General features: G+C 47.3%; 1 protein-coding gene across 1 annotated transcript in view; it reads left to right on the top strand.

The window, feature by feature from the left end:
• KIAA1210 (KIAA1210 ortholog) overlaps positions 1-17,413 on the top strand; it is a 63,798-nt gene that overhangs the window by 33,015 nt on the left and 13,370 nt on the right. The window contains 4 exon segments of the mRNA XM_006028475.3: positions 2,497-2,665; positions 8,064-8,193; positions 11,280-11,438; positions 14,336-14,401. Coding sequence (XP_006028537.2) covers positions 2,497-2,665; positions 8,064-8,193; positions 11,280-11,438; positions 14,336-14,401 — 524 coding nt within the window.

The following is a 17,413-nucleotide window of genomic DNA, read 5'->3' as shown; positions in this document are numbered from 1 at the left end:
GCTGAAGGCAGTGGGAGTTCTGTCAGTGATTGAGCATACATACCTTGAGCATAAATATGTATTTGGTTCCTAGGGAAGTTTCTGTCTGTGGCTCACCCCAGCTTTGAAAAGGTTAAGAGTGGCTGTTGCTAATACTGAAGTCTGTTGAGTCATTTGACTGGCGCTGAGGAAGCTACCCTGTGTCTTTGACCCTTCATGGCTCTCGTGCAATGTATAGGGTTAACAACAAAATCCTTCTTTCCTTAGCCTTAATTGGGCTGGATCTCACACACCTTGGAGCCTGGCATTCCCAGCCCTCACTGCCCAGTCAACTGGATTACTTCCCAGGGCTTTGGAGAGCATTGTCAGTATGTACTGTTCTCTCTCGATGGTGGTGATTATTTATGACTGATATGGGTGCTGGTATTGGAGTGAAGAAGGTCTTGAGAGCTACATTTCTGAGGGGCATTATGGTTATGGTTAGCATGTTGCCTTGTGTGATCAGCTTTGCCAATGCCTTACTATGGGCTGGTGCAAACTCTCCTTATGTCCACAGGGATCTCCAGGAACTTCTTTGGATTTGGAGCTGGGCTCTGTAATTGTGTCACCTCATAGATAAAATACCTTTTGCCTAGCTTGTAAAGCGTGCTGAGATCTTCAGCTACGGGTCTGTGCTAAGTACTATTATAGGTGCTATAGTGGGAGTCACTGGGAATTGCTGCTATAGGAGGTTGGTGAGTGAGCAGTGTGTCACCGTTAATGGCAAGCTTGTATTGGGGTTTGTTGTGGGATTAGTAATATGCCAAAGGGGCTGCAAGAGAGTCTCTGATTAGACCAGGTCAGAGTTGCTTTCTGAGAACCTGGCATGGGTGTTGGGACTGATATTCCTGAAAGGCAGGATTGACTGCAGGCTGTTTGCCTACACTTCCAGGACAAGTGTAGATGTGTAAATAAAATGAGTTACACCAAGTAAATACCCAGGCTCCAAGTCCCTGTTTTGCCCTCCAGTGGAAAGTAGGGTAGATTTGCACCTTAGACTAAATGAGAAGTGCATGTAGCACAAATGAGCTGGAGCTCACTTCATCAGAAGCTCATGAAAGCTTGTACTATCTGTATCTCTAATTTACTGTAGTTAGCCTATAAGGTGCAAACCTAATTTGCCTTTTGCTTGACTTCAGATTAGTATGGCTAATGACATGCCCCTCTAATGGAAAACTAGCCTGCAATCCCCTGCTACTGCTTGCTGGAGGGACAGCCATGTGATCGTTTTATACCGTGGAGAATAGGAGCATCCCTGTGTGTGTCAATACTGGCTGCTGACATCCTGCACTCAAGAACAGGGTGGGGACGGGGTGAGCGGCGCCTAGAGTCATTGTTTACTTCTCAAAGTAACCACTGTCGACGCATGATGCAGCTGCATGGTGGCATTGCTTCAGCCTCAGTAATGCCCCTGGCATGAATTCTGGTATGTACGGGGCACACGCTGAGACAAAGCAATGCCAGCTAAATCGCTGCTGGGAGCAGACAGATAATAGCGCTGAAGTAATGCCTTGCTTATGCACAAATCCTACAGCTGCATGAGTCTGTTATACCAGCACCCCCAGAAGAACGATGATTTGGGCTCTTGTACCTTGCAATGCTAAGAAGCAGAGCAGCTATGTCAGACAGAAGCTGTCGCATACAATGGGCCTGACCCCAGACCACAGTTAAAGTCAATAATGAATAAGTGACCCTTGTCCTTGTGTTTTGAACAATGCTGTGAGGTTAAAGTACCTGGATTATTAAGAGTGAAGGAATGTAACACATTCAAGTGCGTCTCTTGCATGTTAGGTTCATTGTTTACTCGCTGCATTTCTCTTACTTTGGTTCATGACAACCCGGGAAGTCAGCTTCACCTATTTGTGCCCTGTTTTACTGTCAGCACCTTGGTGCTGCAATGTTCTGGGGCTGTTGAAAAGTAATGGTCTTTAGTGGCATCTCTAAAACATTGAGCCAACTTCTGTTTTGGTCTCAGACTTTACGAACGCTCGATTTTTACATAAATATTCGTTGTTGTTATTACTAAAAATATTTGCCAAGTGTTGATTGCCCCTTGAAACATAAGCCCATTAAAAATTTGGGTCAAAAACCTCAAATGAAGGTAAGTGAATTACAGACATTAAGCTTTTAAAATGAATTGCTTTGTTCTCCATGCTAAGCCATATACGGTTCACATAACGAATTACAGTTCACTGCCATGTGTCATGCTTAACCACGTCTTTCATAAGCTGAAATCTAGAGAAGTATCAGAACCGTCTGCTTATTGTAGTGATGTTTCATAGATGACACAGCTAAGAATTGCGGCTTCACATTTCACTGTGCTCCAGCTCTGAATTATTTAAATAGGGATGCAGGGAAATCAATGGGCTGTTGAGACTTGCGGGTATCCAGAGGGTTCCTCCAGGGGTTTGGATATCATGCTGTCTGCAGGCACCTGCGTCTCCGTCCTGTGTGCATGACTCTGTTCTTATATTTCAGGAAAGAAAAAATCCAAATTTCAGACGTTCAAAAACTTCTTTGCCAAGAAGAAAAGGAAGGAGCCTCCTGCTCCCAGGGGGGAAAGTAATTTGAAACCGAGCCAGTCCAGCAGCGATGTCAGCATCTCTGCGCTAGACACCGCTGCCCTTCACTCCCCAGCTGAGGCCGGGTAAGCCTGCAGAGCGAATCCAAATAGCCAGGTTGTACAGCCATCATGCAGCAGTAGAAGGAAAGCCAGAGCTGGCCCCTAAGGAGCAACCCCTGGCCAAGTCTGTGCAAAACAAGTCCTAGAGCTGACGAAGGAATTCCAGGAATTTCCTCTTTCCTCTGCAGCGTGCTTGAGAAGTCAGCACAGGGGGAAAATAGTCCAACTGTTCCAGCCTACAGCACTCCAGCTAGCCTAGATTTGATGCCTGCTATTTGAAAGCCACCCTGGCAGCGGGGACTTTAGAAGCAGCAAATGACTCAGGGCTGCGGAGACAGGGAATGGTCATGAAAGCGAGCGGCTGTTTCTTGCCATAAACAGGGCTTGTGTGAAATACCCTGTTTCATGACTGGGGCAAAGGAGGAGAGAATAGCCGCAGAGTCCTTGGGTTCATTCCTTATGGAGGTAGTTAGCCATGTTAGTCTGAAGTCAATCAGAAGGCAAAATAGAGCTACACCTTTATTGACTAACTCAATAACGATATACATATGAGCACGGGCTTTTGTGAGCCCAAGTTCACTTCACCAGCATGTGATAAAGTGAACTTGAGTTCACAAAAGCTTGTGCTCACTCTCGCTCTCTAGATAGATATCTTATGTAGTTGGTCTATAAAGGTGTGTATCTACGCTGCTTTCTGATTAATTCCTACAACCCGGCTAGGGCTGGGGCTGTGCCATTGGTGATGGTTTTATTTTTTTCTTTTTAAAGGCATCTCCTTTTGTTTCAGCAACCACATCCTGCAATGTGGTGGAGAAATCACGGCTGTTTGCCGGCTGCATTGAATCCATGAGGGGGGTAGGGAGCCCTCTGAATACGTTGTGCCCCTACCCCATGGGCTTACTATTATTTCTGAATTGGGGAGGTGTGCACAAATTCATTCCAGATGCCTGTTGCCCTCCAGGGAGCAGGCTGCCCCACTCTCAGCTGGGGGTGCACTTTTCACAGCCAGCAAGGAAGGTTACGGTTTCCTTTAGAAAAGCACAGCGTAGGTTAAACCTGGAACAGCAAGAAGCCCGTGCCCTTTTGTGAAAACAGCCAGGCAGCTCAGTACTAAATCAGAAAGCTGCTGAAATAATCCACGTCACTGTTTTCTGAATCATAATGGAATACACGAGTTAAACATGTCTCTGTTAAGGGGACAGATAAGTGGGGTGTGTGTGTGTACACCACATACTGAACTGTAGGAGAGGTAGGGGGCCTCGATAACATTGCCCTGGTGGAGTCGCTATAGAGTCCTTTGGGTCCAGAGGCAATTACAGCAATTCAGCTAATCAGTTGTCCCTTCCTAGCTGGTGCCTAGGGTGGAAATGGCATTGATTTGTAAGAATAGGCTGCCCTCTTCAAATGTACTAATCCATTACATCCTACCCACTTGCTCATTATCCCAGCCCCGTCCTTCAGAGAGCAGAAACTGAAATGATGATTATTATGATTATTGAAAAACTAGAGGTGGGCAAAACCTCTCCGAGTTGGTTAGAAATGAGATGCCCTTGTCTGTCAGAACTGTCAAGGGCACATGGGCGCTGCTCATGCCCAGATCCCACCCTGAGCATGGACCTTATAGATACAGAGAGCATCTGAAGAGGTGAAAACTTGGTGAGGCCTGATCCTGAAGATGTGCAGGCAGCGGGAGTTCTGGGTGCAGCAGGCTTGTGCTGAGCTTTGTGAGGCATGTCTGATACCAGAGCAGCCTTGTAACATTGGCAGCAAATACTGGTGTTTCCTCATTTTGCTTTTAAATCTTTTAGGTACAAAATGTAATTTAAAAATGATCGATTATGGCCCAAACCTCTGAGTTGTTGAGTGCTTTCCTCCAAAGCCAGAGAAACAGTAAGCAGGGGCCAAGGAGCAGAGTTTCCACATCAGTCCAGCTCTCCAGGGGCTGAGATGATCAGGAGGGCTGGGCGGTTGTGGAGGATCCTACCTCACTGCCCCTTGGTCCTGTATACATGGATGAAGGTAGGGATCCCTCCTGAGTGGATGAACACAAAAGAAACTCTCTGAGGTGGTTTGCGTTGAATCTCCACACCTATATGTGGGTAAAACTAACACATAGGACAGGGGTGGCCAGAGTTACTCACCCTGGGAGCCACATCCGATCCTTCACCCAGGGTGGAAAGCAAGGTTGGGGGGGAGCGACCCAGAGTCGAGGTAACCACCTCCCCTCCTGCACCACTGAGCTGCTCTGGCTTTCCCTGTGGGGAGCATGCCCCAGGGTAAGCGGAGTGGCTGCAGCCCCCACCCCCGGCAGCCTGGTGTCCCCCGGAGCCACCTCGGGGGAGAGATGTGCGGGGCTTTGGCTGAGAAGCCCCGGAGAGCTGCAAGCACTGTGCTGGCGAGCCGCAGTTTGGCCATCGCGGACATAGGAGCATCTGTTTCTATATCATCTTGTGCCAAATGCAGTGCATTGGGCTCTTAATGTGTTGAATGGTGGTTTAAACCTGCATAACGCTTCCTCCTTCTCTTGGATGATGGTGGATGGATGCTGTGCTGAAAGCAGCAGGTCTGGGGGGTGGTTTGAAGGAAGACAGGGCGGCACAGGAGGAGGGGGGACAGAGCAGCTAGAGCTAGAGATTGAAGGCAATGGGACGGAAAGTCAGTGCAGCCCAGGGGCATTTGAGAGTGTGGCTGGTTGCTAGGTTTGGGTCTGGGGCTCTACATTCCTCTTCATGCTGCTTTAAGAAAGAGCAGCCTGTGGTGAGTGAATGTGGCTGAACGATTTGTTTGTGTAGGGTAGCCAGGGTAGAAGTCTAAGGTGTAGGGAAGCCAGGGTAGAAGTGTAATGGCTAAAACATCTGCCTTCTCTTTTCTGGCTAACAAGGAAGCTTTAGTTTGCAAGCCAATATAAATAGACTGCCCAGGAGGACACTGTGCATGCGCGCGTGTACACACACACACACACACACACACACACACACACACACACACACACACACACACACACACACACCCCCCCTCTTACAGGACAGCTTGCACTTGCCTCCACTAGGGCTGCAGTGGATCCCAGAGTCCCTGGTAGGCTCTGTGTGTCATGGGCAAAAGAACAACGTGGTTTTTTCCCACCCCCCCCAACCCAAAATTGGTGCTGGCAACAGCTCAAAGAGATATCAGCTCCTCTGTCAGCCTCATCCCAAATATGCACTGTAAGGACAGTCCCAGGCTCAGAGAGGTCTGTGTACACCCAGCCTAGAGTCATTTCTGGGCAACAGATGAAAATGGGAAATGCACAAAAAAGTGAGCAGCAGCATTTTGCTATATTGATTAAGAATCTAACTGTGCCCGTCTTTCTAAGCAAAGTCATTTCAGTGGGACCTTGCCTGTATGTAGAGCCTGTCACCCTGGGAAGCACTTCTCTAAAAGATAACACGCACAATCAGAAACTGGGGTTTACCCTTAGCGTGAACCTGTGCAAGTGCTTATCAGTGTGTGGTAATAGCAGTGGTAAAGGCAGGCATTAACTGCTACAACACCGGGAAGAGCATGAGCTCTGGCCTCCGCTTGTAGCATAAGAGCTCAGATTAGTTTGGACAGGACGGGGAACATGCATCAAACATATGGGACTCCACTGAAACACGGGCGATAGGAAAGGTGAAGTAAAGTAGGCCTTGCAGATGTCAGTCCCCAGCGCTGGGGAAAAGAAGACACTTCCTCTATTTGGCAGGAAGACACAGGGGCTTTCTTTATGGTGTGTCTTTCTTTAAGAAGGCACACTCTCTGCCAGAGCTTGCTTCCAAAGTGAAGAGGGAATTCTAGGTTCAGAGCCCAGCGGCAGGGAGACCCGGTCCATCTGGACTCCCTGCAGGAGGCACGCGCTGGGGCTGAGAGTGGAGTCTCCCTGACAGCTCTGCAGTGAGGGCTTGCCTGTCTTCACTTCCAGTTACTCTGAGGCAAGCTGTTCAATGCAGCTTGCGTCACCTCAAAGGCAGCGTGTCCAAGGCCTGGGTTACAGGTCTGGCAGCCGAGGACAGGAAAGAGTTGTTCGTTGTTTCCTGGTGAAATGCTGATGTGAAACTTGAGTGCAGCCCACAACTGTTGTTCTGTAGGCATGGAGTATGCAGGTGCCCTGCAACCATAACCCGCTCGGGGGAGTGGGCCAGCTGGATCAGTCATGCTGGGCTGAATGCACTTGAGCTTCTCTGAGCATAGGAGCTCCTAGGCTTGACTGGCTTTTCAATGGGAGACCGCTGGTGCCAAGGGGTCATGGTGCAGTGTTAGTCTTGGGCCCCATTGTCACTGCTGAGCTGCCCAGCTGGAGGAGGCACCGTAGCATGCACCTCCTTACCCTGGCAAAAAACCAGTTGTGTGTGCAACCAAGCCAAGTCTGTTGTAACTGGTGCCACAACTGAGCTACCACTTAGACACGGGTCCTGGCTATGCACTGAAATGTGCCTGGGAGACCATTGTGTCCCAGCAGTTCCAGTCTGTTTAGGTGGACTGCAGAAACTCTCTGTACCTCAGCATGTGCTGAGGCATGAACAACGCTCCTTCATGCTGTGGGACTTTTTCCCTATTCGCCACTGGCAAGAAAAAAAAAGTCTCAGGGCTGGTCTCTTCTACATCTGGCTGCATAGGCCCCGTAGGCCCCCCTCTAGCCACCAAGGACAGCTGGCACATAGCAAAGGGCTGCAAGGGGGTGGTGAGGAGCTGCTCTGCTGGTTTTGTGCCTCAGGGATTCCCCACGGTCCAGAGAAGTGGCTGGTATCCCTCTACATGAGGAAGTGACACATGGGAGCCTTGCTGGTGGGGAGAAGTGGGCTAGGAGAGCATCTAGCAGCTAGTGAAGGGAAGGGCTTTTGAATTCAGTAACTGGCATCAGCGTGGATGGATTTTCTCTAACAATAATGAAGGATGGAAATTTTTCTCAATCAAGGTCTCTGGACAGTGCTGGCAAATGCTGAGGGGCGGGGGGAACTAATGGTAGAAAAGGGCAGTAAGAAGGGAGAGGAGGTTATAAAAGAGTATTTTACTTGTGCCACCCCTGGCTGGCTGCAGGGCAAGGCTCAAGGTGGGAGTCTAGGTGTTTTTACAGTATTTATTATGCAGGTTATGGTAGTGTAGATCAAGCTAGGGTGTTATGCCTGGTGCCGTATAAACACTTAGCAAGGTTGTGCCTGCCCCCGAAGTGTACAATCAACACAGAGGAGGCGCACAAAAGATGGGAGGGGAGGCGGAGGCAGAGAGAGGGACTTGCCCAAGGTCCCGCAGTAGGTCAGTGGCAGCTCTGGGAACAGAGCCAAGATGTCCCGAGTCCCAGTCAAATGCTGTCTTCCCTAGGCAACCACATTCATGTGTCTGACAGCAGAAGGCTAAGACCTTTCTGGGGGTGGTTGTGAGTTGCTTACAGACCTTTCTTGCCTTCCAGATCCAAAGGAAGCCTGGGAAACAAAGCCCTGTCCCATGACAGTGTCTTCATTTTTGAATCGGCACCAGAAAATGCAGCTGGTGATGCATCGTCTCAGGAGAACATCCCCGGAAGAGTGAAGACCTTGCAGGTAAGCAAGTGTCTCGTGTTTATGGGGCTGGGGGCTGCTCTACATGCCAGCTGCCAGGCTGAAAAGGCTCTGTTTGGATCCTGTACCCAACCACTTCCTTCTGGTGTGCAGCAGAGTTTGAAACTGGTTTTGGAGTGCACGCAATATGCGTGGCCTTGCTGAGGTAACACTGCTTCCCTTTTCCTGCCCCAAATTGTTTACCACCTAGATGTTCCCCCTGATGAGGCACATCCACTTCTGAGGGGCTTTCCATTCTGTACTTCCTTGCTTCACCTTTTGGACTAAAGTCATTTGTTTTCATGGATTTGTGTCAGTCTCTTGGCGGCAGTTCTGTCCTGAAGTATGCCTTCTCCATTGTCCAGTGGCAATGACTGCTCTGGGCAGTCAGGGTGATGGATGGGTCGGAGCATTGCTAAAGACAGCTGTATTTATAGCCTTGTTCTCTTATCGCTGTCAGCTGAGGAGACATTCTGCTAGGTCACTTCCTTCTTCCAAGGCACATGCTGAACCCTCCTTGACAACCTCCTTATCAATCCCTTGGTCATGGTTATTGCACTCGGACAGCTGCCTGACTTCCAACACAGAGATAAAAATTTAAGGTTATTCCTGGGACAGAAACAAACTGTTGATAATATGTCCCAAGGCCATGGAGAGGCTTCAGAGCAACCCCCTGCTGCAAAACAAGGTTGCATCACATGGTAACTAATGGAAGATGCGCAGAAGGACTTCTGGCTCCACAGAAACACAGCTGAGGCCAAGTTTCAGTCCAGGATATTGCTTGTAAAACAATGGGAGCAGCAGGGGAAGGGCAGTACGTTTTCATATAACAGGCCTTGTTCAGGAAAAAGCACCTTTCCATTTTGTGTAATGGGACTCTGCTCTCTGCAGCCCCTTGAATGCTCTCCTTCTGCCATGCACTGTGCTTCACCATGGCAGAGCGCTGCCAGGGATAGATTCTACCCAAAAAGAGAGCACATTTCCTTTAGCTGAATGCTTATTTGGATCAAAAATCTGCACATCAGCAGATCCCGATATTGTCTTAGCTAGTGGATCATCTAGTTCTGCCAGTGCAAGAGAAGACTGCAGTTTCTCTCTTCTGTAACATTTTTCCCATTGCTTTCCATCAGTTACATTCATAAAAGTGGGGCAATTGCAGAATCTACTCACACTTCTTTACTTTGAGGTGGCGCACGTGGGTTACAGATCTCATTTGCTGGCTACATATATGTAGTTCTTTGGGCATGGACAGATGATCACTTATTCTGGAGTATTTTACACTGGTCTGTGTACAAGTGGAAGTTACTCAGGCACTGACAGATGAGGAGCTGTCCCTGGGTAGCAGCATGGAGGATGTAGCTCTCAAGTAAGCAATAGTCTGCTTACCTTTAGTAAATGACTGTCCTGGAATGGAAGTGGACAGACAACACCTAAACCAGTGTATCTTCCAATGGGAGTGTTTGACTTCTGATTCTTTCAGGGTAATTTGACTGGGAGGCATAACTCCTGGTTAGAGCTCATATCATTTGTCCACTCATTTTTTTTACACCTGTGTAAGTGTGTGGGCTGTCCATGCCCTTTGAACAGTGTGTCCTGTGTCTAGCATTTGCGTTACTTTTATTTCTCCAGTTGGTTTAGGGAACATGTGCATTGTGCTGGGCAAATGGAAGCTGTCTGAGGTTAGAGGACTTGGACCTGACTCTGCCCTGCTCCTTGGGTAGTCGCATATCCCCATAGATGCAAAGCGGGGTAAAATGACAGCATTCTGAAACCGGAGGTGACTCCATGGGCTGGGTGCGGCCCTCAGGGCTTCCCACAGCAAGGAGGGAATGCAGAAGAGTGGGAGCCTTAATTTCCACAGCTCCTGTATCCTTAATTGCCATCACTTTTCCTGCCACCAAATTTCCAGACCTGTGGGGAACACTGCAGGCCAGATAATGGGGCAGTGTACCAGATTAGGACCACAGATTGGTCCTACACATTGGATTTAGCTCATGCAGGGCTAGATGAATTGGGCATCCCTGTTCTAAATGCATTATGCAGAGGAATGAATGGCTGCTAGGACTGCAGAGAATCAGGCATTTGAGGCTTACAAATTCCAGCTCTGGTCTAGTAAGCAAAAGACCATAAAAGCAGGCCCACCTATCTGCCAGGCAGCCTCAGATGAGCCACTTCTGGTTGAGAGGCAAAAATTGTCTTCAGACCTTGTCTGTACTACAGCCTTGACATAGCTGGCTCAGGCCGTGAGCTTCAGAACCGGTGTTTCCTGAGATTGACTTTTGTTTAAGAAGGAACATCTGGCTGCTTGTGGGGTTGCAGACTTTGTTTTATTTTTCTAGGATCACAGTCTGCCAGAGCAGTTTTTTTTATGCATTCTTGCAAAACTTTTCCCATACTCCCTGATAAACATATGTGACTCCTGTCCACATGATTCCTCCCTCTATACTCAGGCTTGGCCAGTGGTACTGGAAGAGAGCGAACAAGGTGATTCTTTGGGAGGCACCAACTTAATTTTCTCTCTTTGTATGAAATACACATGCCAGAAGGATCCTTCAGATCATCACCTGCTTCTTCACGCAGAGGCAGAGCCCAGACACTTTTGCTAAGGGTCTGTGAAGAGTTGTCAGTGGTTAGAAGAGTTTTGCAAAGGACAGTTGTCCAAATAAATTATGGTTTTTGGGAGCCACCAAGCCCCAGCCTCTGGAGGGCTGTGCGAGCATCCTGGTAAATGTTACCACAAATCAGTCTTTACCTGCGCTACCTAATCAAGCATCCAAGGAAGACAGGCATCTGTTAGGAAGAGAGATTAAGTGATTTGACTAAGGTCACCAAATTAATCTGGGGTGATGAGATATCTGCAAAAAGTAAATTGTTTTTAAATCTTTCGAACAGCAGTCAGCTCTCAGGAGCCCTTGAGGAATGTAACTAAATCAAATTGGGCTAGTTACTAATTTCTCTGGATGCTCTTTTGGGAAGGTTTCAAAAAACGTCTGCCTGATAACTGGGTAGATCTGTTCTTAATGAAGATTTCTCCCTAAGAGATAAAGCCATTTAAATACTTTGTTCTTCACTTCCCTTTGCCCCCCCAGCTCCAGTTACAACAGAACATCAGACTTGGATCTCCTCCTCTTGTTATAACCAGCAGGAAAGTGGAAGACCCAGGTGCTGTTTCAGAAGATGACGGATTACCTAGAAGCCCTCCAGAAATTTCCACTCTTCACGAAGTTCTAACGGGTTCGCCAAGCAAGGTATGTACTTCATGCCATGAAAGGGCTTGAGGTTTAAAGTGAATTGTATAGAGTAAAGGTTGGTTGGACAGTTATTTTTTTTTCTTTAAATCTGCAGTCAATATAAGTGTTTTGTCATCAGTTATTACATTTACCTCCTTACCATCTTTTATTTGCTAAACCCTCAGCTCTGAAGCAATGGACAGAATGGTTTCCTTCTTTTAAACCTAATTCCAAAACTGGAAACAAGCAAAACCAAAAAAGCGCTCCTATTGATTTGCTGCCCAGTTTGCAAATAAATGTAAGAGGTTGTTAAAGATAAAATTGTTTGCAGAAGTTCAGCTTGTATTGGAAGAGTAAAAGATAAATGTCTAGAAAGATCAAACCTACTGCACTTGAAATCTGAAGTGGATAAGGCTGGAGCACAGAATGATGATATTTAACTGATGTTCCTTCTAGCATTGTTGGTCTATGATGCTTTTGCTTCTGCACCTCACGGAAGACCCATCACTGAATTTCAGGCAGGAATACTCAGAGTATAGGTTTCTATAATCACTGAATGCATAAAGGCTGCACTGCTGCCTTTAGCTTTTGTGTGCAACTAGAAAAATTGTATAATAACTAGCTTCATCTATGGATAAACTGGTGTGAGAGATACCTGGGGGTGTGTTCTGTAACCATACGTCAATCCCGGCCCAACTCAGTGTAGTCCTAGAAAAGATGCTATTTGTCTAGAAAAAATTCCAGATGCAACTTAAAATATTAGAGACTACAGGTTTAAAAACCATGCCTTTCACTATCAAGTTCTGGTAATAGCCTTCTATGTTTATGGACATGCAGAGATGGGCAAAAAGTCTTCAGGAATCACCAACCATATTGTAATAGAGCCTAGAAACAAGGAAGAAAAAAGTGTGTCCTGGTCTCATCTCTTACTGAGTTACTTAAAGCTGCAAGGATCAGTAAAGAACAAAGAGCGCTTTGAGTAACACTGCAATTCACTCACTAGAATGAAAGGTAAAATACTTGTAGGTAAGACTAACACAGCTGGCAGATTTATATCAAGTAGTCCTATAGACAACAGTGTCCTGACTTTGACTCTAAGGTCAGTTAGGATTAAAGGGAGGACCCAAGCAAAAAGGATTTAAACAGTAATGAAAGCAGACAGATAGCCTTTAAAACTCAGCCATTTGTCAACTCCTGCCATTATTTACATTCACCTGGGAGGAGCTAATTAATCCGAGTTTACCATGTATGGTTGTGGGGGGTGAGAACTAGCTTCATCTTTGAAAGGCTTGTTTGAAGACGAGTCAGAACATGGACGGACCATCCTAGAATGGTCCCGCAGAATCTTAGAAGAGGATCCCACAGGGTGTCTGATGAACGCAGTGAGTGAAGAAAGCCACTGTTCCTGTTCAGTTGAGCAGTGATGGATGTCAGCACAGAGACTTCCAAATGAAAGCAGCGCAGAGGGGAGATGGGAGCACTCTTCACTTGCCCGAGGTACCGTATGAAAGGCAAAGCAAACAAAGGAAGAGAAGACATGATTTAAGGAATTCAAGTAACAAGTTCATGATGCAAGACAGATAAAAACCTGTTGCCCCTGGGAGAGAACATAGTTCCAATAGTGATAGCAGGGTCACTTGAATGAAAAGAGAACCAAGTGCCTTTCGCCATCTACTGAAAGCTGAAGCTTGACAGCATTACAGTGCCTTTACCAGTCAGGATTATGGCAATGGCTTGAAGGGTGTACCTTCATGTGTCTCAAGGGTGGGGAAAAACAAGGAGCAACGCTGCATCAGAAAAGAATGAGCTGAAAAGCAGCTGTTGTCATAAAGTTTTAGCTGGAGCAACATTTGGGTAGAGTGACTTGCATGTTGATGCATGAGGAAGTAGTATTGTTCTTGGGTTCATGAAAGCCTTATTTCCTCAAGTGAAAATGTTATGAGGTTTAAAACATTTTCCTCCTAGAAGTTTATCCCTCTTGTTGAACTGGGTACTGATTGTTTTGCCGAAGGTCACCAAGGTAGCAGAAAGATGGGGCAGCGTGTATGGTGCTAATCTGGGACTCGGGAGACCTGATGAATTCAAACCCCAGCTCCACCCCAGAGGTCCCATGTGATTATGGACAAGTCAGCTTCTCTGATATGTCCACACGATGGAATACAGGCTGAAGAGCCATCTTAATGCAACTATTCATTTCTGGTGGCTTCTGAATGAAGGTATCACTGCACTGTGCTGGGTGGCCATACCCTCTTTGTGTCCATTCCCTGTCTGTAAAAGGGGGAAGACATCAGTCCCTATCCCACAAGTTTGTGGTGACAATAATAATACATTAAGGACAGTGAGTCACTCAGCAAGTTCTGTAATAGAAGCCATAAAAGTGTCTTAGAATAGATTACTACAAAATGGCACAGGAATACAGAACGGGGGAACTGAGCTGAGCCCTCCAGGGAAGCAAACATGGCTAAAGAAACTAAAACTCCAGGTGATTCAGTGTGGGCGTGGGGACTTTATTCCTTTATTCTTTGTATTAAGAACTTTCTTCCTGTATTAAAATGTTCCAGGGTGTTTCAGTGACGACTGATTTGAGTGAACAAAGCTGGTACTTCTTGTTCTGAATACTCAACAGTGGCAGAAAGTTAGGAGGCTGAGGCATGTATAGCTAGGCACTGAGCTGTTGTGCATTGCAGCCAAGTGCATCTGATTGCATGGAAGAGGCTTCAGTCCTTTGCATTGGATCAGCAATGACAAATGAATGAACAAACGAATGAGACCCTATGCAGTGGTTAGTTTTCCATGTTAACCTCTCCTGTGTCCTTCCTGTTGTATTTTCTTATGATTATCCTTTTATATTCGGTCCCTGAGAACTGTATGTGTTGCTTCCCCTGACTTATCCTTTTCCTTATTTTATCCCACAGTCCTCCAACCCCGTTCAGCGCCATAGCTCTTTGAGTTTAGGTGGAACAGACAGTGAAGATGAACAGGTAAAGAGTTGCTTTTCCTGCTACTGAAGTGTTGGAGAAAGTTTGTGTGGTACTGATACTGCTGTTCTCGTATCTGTTCTGGGTAGATGCCCAAAGGCAAACTTCAAAAGCATGGGTGGATCCAGGATTTTAAAAGGGGGAGGTATGAGAACAGTGACTGACACTGCAGGGGTGGCTGCATCCCTTTTCCAGCCTCCACATCCCAAACTGGGGCAGGGAGACCATGCATGTGGGGACTTTTTTTAAGTCCCCAAATCAGGTAAAAAAATCTCCCTTTGCTGCACCCCATCCCTTCTCCCATGTGTTCAGGAGGACCTCCCTGCTCCTCCCTGCCTCCCTTCATCTTCTTTACTTACAAAAAGGGGAGATCCACCTGTCACAGCCACTGCTGGGGCTACGGAGAGTGGCTCTGTGGGGAGCCAGGCTTAGCTGGGGACAGTGGTGACAACAGGTGGGTTCCCTCTCCCCGAGCCTGCTTAGGGGCTAGCGAGGAACACCGTAGGGAACCAGGTATAGAGGGGGAAACTGCCTGCTGTTCTTGGCTGAGCCCAGCTTCCCATGCAGCCTAGCCAGAGCGGGGCAGGAGCAGCTCTAGAGCTCCCCCCACCTTTGGGTCAGCTGGGGACAGCGAGGGTGCAAGGAGATGCTGCTTAGTGTGGAGGGGAAGGGAGGAGGTGTTGAGCGTAGGGAATTCTTACCTGCTTAAAAAAGTCCCCAGCTGCTGTTCCCACAATGTGGTCTGAAGGAGGGGTGTAGTTGGATCCACCCTTGTTCACAACCAATCCAGAGAATGATGTGTGTACACAGAAAATTTCAGGTAAAGGAGAGTGTTGGTCAACAAGCAAAGTAATTTCTGAAGTTGGCTTGCAGGTAACGGATGAGCAGAAAGAGGGGCTGCGTTCTGCATTGTCTGCGTTGGTAGCTTTGGCAGCTGTAGTCACACAATATGGACAGTAACATTAACACAACAGAGAACGTGTCAAATTAGCAGAGATAATATAATACTGAAAAACAATTTATTTACACATACACATTTATATTTATATTGATTGAAAAGAAATGTGTGCACATGCTCACATCTATGCTTACCTCTAAGGTCTAACAGTAGCTGCTGCTTAGTGAATCTTGTCTATCAGGGTGGTCGCGTATAAAGCTCTTGGCCTCTCACAAGTGCCAGGTGTTCCAGTGGAAAAGGGCTTGAGCTAAACAAAAAGGGCTTGAGCTAAACTGCAGCCTCCCTCAGGATGTCAGCGGTAGCAGGGAGAACCTGGTCATACTTGTAGCCCAGCACAACCTAGTCATGACCCAGAAGAAGCCGGGGTTACAGTCTCTATGTGAAAACCTAGAGGACTTTCACCCAGACTGTCCATGTCAGCTGGGGGAGAACAGGTTTCCATAGTCTGCAGCGTCTGTCAGACTCTCAAGGTAGGTTTGCTGTTTTAGTTAAGCAAATGGCTGGCAGATGTCAGATCATATCCTGGTGACCTCTGATCTCTAATGGCCATAGCAAAGGTGGCCACCCCTCTCTAGCTGCAGACAGCCTGCTGCTCTCTGGTCACAGCCCATGGGCATGTCCTTCCCAGGCTCATGGATGGAAAGGGGAGGGGATGTTCATGGGCTCACACCAAATGCTGCTGGGAGCACGGCTCTCCTCCACATGGGAAACTCACTGAAGAGGAGGTTTAACCCTTCAGATATCCATGAGTAAAGGGTGAGCTGCAGATTGCACACGTGTGTGCACAGCCCTTCATGGGGGGGCTAGCCATGCAGAGCAGCATCTCCAAGGCCACTCTTCTCAAACTCTCTGGAGGATGAGAGGGGCCATTCAGTGCTGCTGTCCTGCCTGCGACTGAGAGCCCATCCTGTCCTGTCTCCAGCTTTCTGGAGAGGCTGCCTCTCACTCCCTCAGACTGCAGTCTCCCACTCCCCTACTTGCTGCTGTCTCAGGAGGCTGCCCATCCAGATGGGTCACACACAGGGCTAGAAAAAACCCTTCTCCAACTGTATGTTCATTGTACAGTGAGTCTCTTTGCACATATCAAATTGTTAGTTCAGTTTTCCCTGCTGTAGTTTGAGGTATCCTTTTCTTGCACCTATTAGTCAAACTCTCCTTTCCACAATCTAGTTGCTGGTTGTTCCTTATAAAATCAGATGTCCCCATTGCCCTGACCCTACTGGCCTTAAGCTCTTTCCATCCCACTTTGCCTCATGATGTTCTGAGCAGAAAAGGGAAGGCTGAGAGCTGGGAAAGAAGAGAGAAAAGTACCTTCTCTTCCCCATTGCACAATATTCCCCTACTTACAGGCTCCTGCTGTTGTGGTTCAGTGGTAGACTCCTTACCTGCCATGCAGGACACCGAGGTTCGATTCTCAGCTGCGCATATAATGACAGCTGTTAAGGCACTGAACACATGGACTGAGTCTGGCCTTTGGATTCTGTCTTAATGGTCTAAATGAAGGATGGAAGATCTGGCCAGCTTGTAGTTCTCTGTACTCCTGCCCAGGCATATGTGTTGAAGGTCTTGGTAACCTCTCGCGCATACACCAGGATCCAGAAGGATCGACAGTTGCCTGCTACAGGCTCCTGATTTTCCTTCTCCATTTGCTTGGAAGCTGGCTGGCCTCTTTCTCCCTCCTTACAAATGCAGCATCTGTTCCTTCTCCCAAAGAAGTCTGCATTAGCTGACTTGCTTAATGGAAATGCTGCACCTATGTTTATCTGCATTTAAGAAAGTCTTTCCTTAAACCGTTGTCACCTTCGCTGTAACATTCTTAACCGTTTTAAAATAAAACTATGAAGCTGCGGAGCATACGTGTCTTAAATCAGAACTGCACTCCTCCAACAGACACCCTGAACACAATAGCTATTTTGAATCCATAGCCCTATGTTTTACCTAACAGAAGTGCTAAGAAAACTCTCACCTCATCCTGGTCCTGGGATAAGAGGGGCTAAGTGCAGTGACTTGACTAGTCCCCTTGCCTTCCTGAAAGTGTTGGTAACTTGGTTGTCTAG

This window comes from Alligator sinensis, unplaced genomic scaffold (assembly GCF_000455745.1).
Source record: "Alligator sinensis unplaced genomic scaffold, ASM45574v1 scaffold157_1, whole genome shotgun sequence".
NCBI lineage: Eukaryota > Metazoa > Chordata > Crocodylia > Alligatoridae > Alligator > Alligator sinensis.
Note: the sequence above shows the minus strand (reverse complement) of the source record. Positions and strands in the feature narration are given on the sequence as shown.